Source organism: Eurypyga helias, unplaced genomic scaffold (assembly GCF_000690775.1).
Source record: "Eurypyga helias isolate BGI_N326 unplaced genomic scaffold, ASM69077v1 Scaffold41530, whole genome shotgun sequence".
NCBI lineage: Eukaryota > Metazoa > Chordata > Aves > Eurypygiformes > Eurypygidae > Eurypyga > Eurypyga helias.
The window spans coordinates 2,271-7,679 of record NW_010228381.1 but is presented as its reverse complement, the minus strand read 5'-3'; the positions used below and the strand labels follow the sequence as shown (position 1 = coordinate 7,679).

Sequence of the window (5,409 nt, the reverse complement as noted above, 5' to 3'; positions counted from 1 at the left end):
GCTTTTCATACTCCCCTGTAGAGAAAAGGTTTCCACAAAGAGCTAAATTCATCAGTGCATGCTCTTTAATGAACGCAAGACAGTCACAGTTCAAGTGACACCATGCTTACCTGTTACAAAATACTTATGAAACATCTATTCTTTATAGTCTTAAGTACAAGACATTCTAATATTTTAGTGAAGCATCAGATATAATTACAGTGCATTATATACAGAGTACAGAAATAATTTTTATAGGAAAAAATAAATAGAAAAAAATACGTAAACATCATGAGTGAAATCCTCCTGCCTTTGAAGTCAGTTACGGAATCATCACAGATAGGAGCACAGGCAGTATTTCACCCCTCTTTTTAAAGCATACAGCAGTGCACATAACTTCATTCAAAACAGTTTAAAGTGCATACAACATTATAAAAAAAAATAATTCATAAGCATCTGAAAGTTTTACATGTGCATATTTCATTCGTATCTCTTACGTTTCCTCAACCCCATCTCTTCTGATTCAGAGGCATCTTTGTTCATGATTTCTTGGTCTTCTACCACATCTGGCTCAAACTGATGTACTTCACATTCATCATATAATTCATGCTCTTCTATTCTGTAATTGTTATCAACATCCTCAAGCAAATCTTCATTACTGTCATCTTCTCTGTCATCTGTTTCCTTCTCTTGAGAATGTTCAGCAAATGACTGAATGAGATCTTCAAGTTTCTCATTACAAATGTGGCTGACATCTTATAATTAAAAAAAAATCAAAACAAAAATTTAAATTACTAGAGAGGCTCCCAATTTCAGGGTCAGTTTAGAAATAGGATATTTATTTTTTTCATTTGTTTTCTCTCTTTTACTAAGACTGAACTAATGCAAAAATTACCAAAATTTCTAGAGAACCATCTTTAACATTTAAGATTCCTCTTGGACTACTCCACACCTCTTGGAAGGCTCCAGTTGAAACTAATATGAAATTTGCTGTCTAGTATAATGCTACATGCACTACCCACAGCCTCAGAGGTACCCATCTGGAAATCCTCCGACTAAAGTTAGTCCAATACTGCTCAAGAACTCACGATTCAAGAAGCCCGGTCTTAAAGCAGAACATCACTAAGTGGTCTATCCTAGTTCAATGACTTTTAGCATCTATTCTTACCAAAAAAAAAAAAAAATTTGATATATCAAAAATTTGAAGTTAGATACACTTCAAACAGGAAGAATGGCACTCCTCCAGAACAAAATTAATTCTACACACATTTCACCTAAGATAGGAGCTGAACATTTTTACAGCAAGATCTGTTTATTCTTTTAGAATAGAAACTACTTAGTTATCTACACTACTGAAAATCAAAGTACCTTTCATCTTGTTTTCTGATTTATCCAATCCACTTTCTTTCATCAGTCGTCTAATTGATTGGAGCTGTGTCATTATTTCATCTTTCTGCTCACAAGCTAAAGCATTAACACTAAAAAGAAGAGACAGATGTCAACAGTTGAAAAGACTGTCAAGGACTCACTCACGAGGTAATAACGCATAAGCTTGCAGTATTTCCTTCAGTGGATAAATACCATGGTTAAGTTAGCAACACGTTTAGATCAAGCTTTTCCTTGAGAACTGTCTCTTGAGGAATGGGGAGCCCAGCACTTACACCTACTGAATAATTTAGTTGTTGGACTTTAACATGGGAGCCCCAGTGGCCAAGGTTGAGTAATGACTACTGAAAGAAACAATGATCCAAAGTAATTTTATTTTGAGACCAACAATGCCTAATATAGAACTTTACAGTTTAGAGGCTTTTCTCATTTATTTCAGATTTTGTTTACTCTCTCTCCTCCCCATCACTACTAGAAATTTGTTTGGCAAACTGGCTAGTGAATTTACTGCTTAATACTACCAGCACATATTAAGTTCAAAAGTACATTAAGGGAACAATCATGAAATTCTCCATGTTTTAAACTAGGCTTCATGAAGATGTCAGTCTACACAAAATGGACTGGATATTTTTATTTCCAGTAGGTGGGTAAGGCCCTAGCTTCTTAAGGAAAGATCATCTCTAAAACTACCAGAAGGCTGTATTACTTATTCCCTTGTTACACTACAGCGGAAAAGTTACATTTCCCTCAAACACACAAAGTCACTGAACAGGCTGGTTTCAAAACCCAAAAGTAAGCAGCTAAACCTTGATATAGTTTTCTCCTCTAAATATATCAAAAGGAAGAAACTCTGCTACCAGCAATCTAATTACCACAAGGTCTAAATGCTACTGAGCTTATGTATTTTTTTCAATATTAGTCTCTCCAGTCAACATTAAAGTTTAACTTGTTAAGCCACAGTAATGTGATTGTAAGTCTGAGCTTTTTGCATTTACATTTGGTGGACAAGACTGGAGGTGTCTGACCACAACTTACAGAAGTATTACCTAAAAAAGGCTACAGAAATAGTAAGTAATTAAATGGCCCTAAACACTGTTCCCTACCTTTATATATAAGGATAATTTTAAGAACTCTTTGTTAACATTTTGGAGAATTTCAATTTACAGAAAACAGTATTCACTGTTTTAGAAATACTCACCAGTTCGACAGTGGATCCAACTGAGTCAATAAAGAATTCAACATTTTCTCTGTCTGTGCTAGATGCTGCTCCAGTTCTAAAAGCTGATGCTCTAAACAAAACAAACAAACAAAAAAAAAAAACCCAAAACCAAAAAATGAAAGGAGGGAGGCAGAGTGGGGGAGGGCAGGAGAGAGAGAACATTTTAAGAAATGTATTTACAACACCAAGAGGATACCGATTTATATTTTTGGTTGGGCAGATTCAAAAAACAGAAGTTTTTTTTTTTCCTCTATAAAATCCTAGAATATGAAAAGGGAGTGGTGGGGGTAAGAACAGAAGCCTTACTACATGTGATCAGAAGTCCTTCTCATTCAATAACCTGCCTCCAATAGTGTCCAATCAGAGGACACTTTGGCAGAAACTGAGTGAGGATGTGGCTCTCACCTTCCCAGCCTCAATAACTATACAGTTCCAAGACTTCCTGAGGTTTATTTATACTTAATATACTGTCATGTACTTGCCCACTCATACCCTGCAAATACATTCAACACAACGTGCTAGAGCGGAAGAGTAACTCCTCCTAAAACTATTCAACTTGGAAGAAAGAAGAACACAACATGCAAGGATGGCATGCAAAGTAGGCAGTGTGGCAAATCACTGAGCCTAATTACAGATCTGGTGTAGAGAGACACAAAAGATGCTGCTAGTTGTTTAACTAAAAATGTGTCTATACAAGGGGCAAAAGAAAACCACCTCAACTCTGATATGCCATAACTTTTTCATCAAAGGAAAGCCCACTTCCTGGCATGTGCAGAACAGACTGAACCAGACAGTCAAGATTACTCTGTATCATGAAGAAAAAGATGGCATCATGTATTCTGTCTCTTCTATAAACATTTGATGTTTTTAACAGGTCTCTAATTTGGCCTAGAAATTCAACAGTGTCTATAATTGTTTATCCCTACTGTTCCCTTTTATCATTTTTAAATACCCTATTGAATCTAGATACTATTATATTCTATTTAAACATCCTATCCTAATGAAGAAAACTGAACTGGTTTTGAGTGAGAAAAACTTCAGACATTAAAAGGCAGAGAATCATTCTATATTACTAAAGCTGTTGTAAAGAACATTACCATCTGGAGTTTCCAAATAAACCTCTAACAAGTATTTCAAATATATAGAATAACAAAGTGGGTTTTTTTCAAAGATTGTTCTCGTTTAGCTGGACAGCATGAATGACAACATATACCTTTGTTCCCCGCAGGAAACAGGCATTTTTGGTGAACGTATGCATTCTGACTAGGTATCTTACCCGTTTCCTTTGCCTTGTCTTCTGTACTTTTTTCCTTTTTGGAGAGACTTTCTTCATGTGACTTCATCTTTAATATATACAATCAGGTTAAAAGACTTTATTATTATTTGTGTATAAGAAATAAAAATGCATCTATTTTATCTGGAAATAAATAGCAACCACAAAAATGTGCCCCATTAATGAAACTTAATTAACTAACTAACTTATAATAAACTATGAAACTTAATAAACTAACACTTCTGATTTTAAACATCATCATCATAACTGACAAAAGTTGTAGAAGAAAGCAGTTGCTATTTCAACTCCAGTTTTCAAAAGTGAACAGAAGGAACCTTCTAGGTGACTGGATCCAGCCTCCTACTATTAACTAGAGGGTAAAACTTTCTTAAAGTAATAAAGATGCTATTATAAAAATATTTATATTTGAAACTCCCAAGTGCAGGTGTAAAGAGTTGTAACACCCAAAATATTGTTTTTATGATGCTTAAATTTAATTTACAACCTAATTAAATTTGTTTTTAAAATCAAACTGGTCAGCCTCTATGTGCATCTCGCTAAGGTGTTATATTCTTATTATTATTTATCGTAAGAGATATTAAGACTGATATTAAAAAAAAGGCACACACACACACACCCCCAAATAAAAACCCACCACGCCACACTGGATCCTGTGTCCTCTCTTCTTAATTTACTAATGGTAGAAAAGGTATCCCAATTCATGGATAGAAGTCTATGTTGCAGCTGCATGACTAAATGAGAAGTCCAAACAACAGGTCTAGACTTATCACTGTTCTATCTAATTGCTAATCTAAGGCTCTTATTACTCTGCAAGAATTATCCATCTCCTTCCGATACTCATCTCATTTTGAAGAAAGAAAAGGAAGCAAAATACAGATGAGGCTTAAGTCACAGCCTCAGGTAACAGCACTGTGTAGGTTACCAGATTCTTATTTGTGGAGGGTGAGGGTGGTAAGATTCTCACTTCTTTAAGTGTTTATAATAAAAAAGTGTTCAGAAGCCTTCATCGGGAAGAATCACATATGCTGTAACTTTAACTTTGGAGCTGACATTCTAAGTCAAACCGAGCAAGAAATGGCTTTTGGACAACCACATACACAGGCTCAGAACCGGGGAGGAAAAAACAGGCAAAACAAAATGAAAAAAACACTCCCCAGCCGTTACACTTCCTTTTAATCTCAGTATTTTATTTATGTCTTACCTTAAGAAATTTGTATGCTGCAAATACTCCCACTCCGAGAGCATACAACGGCATGAGGGTGAATGCTAACTCTCTGCCATTTCCCCTTGTTCTCTCACTCTTTATCTCTTTTTCCATTGCATTTCTCATCTGCTGAATACTCTGATAAGTACTACTTTCAGAATTTCCTGGATTCAGGTTAACGTGATGAACTGCTTGAGGACTACCTTAAAAAAATTTAATCGAGAGAAAGAAGACAAAGTAAGAAAGGAAATTAAGAGTGTAATTAGTTTCACAATTGCAATTAAATTGTTTTCTTCTTGTGTGATCATCTTTGTTCATCACTCCTCT

The 5,409-nt window shown here is 35.2% G+C and overlaps 1 protein-coding gene across 1 annotated transcript; it reads right to left on the bottom strand.

The window, feature by feature from the left end:
* Positions 1-214: 214 nt before the first annotated feature.
* CCDC107 (coiled-coil domain containing 107) lies at positions 215-5,176 on the bottom strand. Its single transcript, XM_010159082.1, has 5 exons — positions 5,080-5,176; positions 3,861-3,927; positions 2,564-2,654; positions 1,348-1,457; positions 215-734 (listed from the first exon to the last, which is right to left on the bottom strand). Exons 1-5 carry the CDS (start codon positions 5,131-5,133, stop codon positions 460-462), a joined length of 597 nt encoding a protein of 198 aa, XP_010157384.1. The 5' UTR covers positions 5,134-5,176; the 3' UTR covers positions 215-459.
* Between the last annotated feature and the right edge of the window lie 233 nt (positions 5,177-5,409).

What these genes read in the sequence shown, in the direction of transcription:
- CCDC107 (XM_010159082.1), bottom strand. Translation starts at nt 5,133, where the DNA reads ATGCCGTTGTATGCTCTCGGAGTGGGAGTATTTGCAGCATACAAATTT. An exon ending in TTGGATCCACTGTCGAACTG is followed by an intron (nt 1,458 to 2,563) that starts GTGAGTATTTCT and finishes TCTTCTTTTTAG; the next exon opens with TGTTAATGCTTTAGCTTGTG. An exon ending in ATCAGAAAACAAGATGAAAG is followed by an intron (nt 735 to 1,347) that starts GTACTTTGATTT and finishes TTTAATTATAAG; the next exon opens with ATGTCAGCCACATTTGTAAT.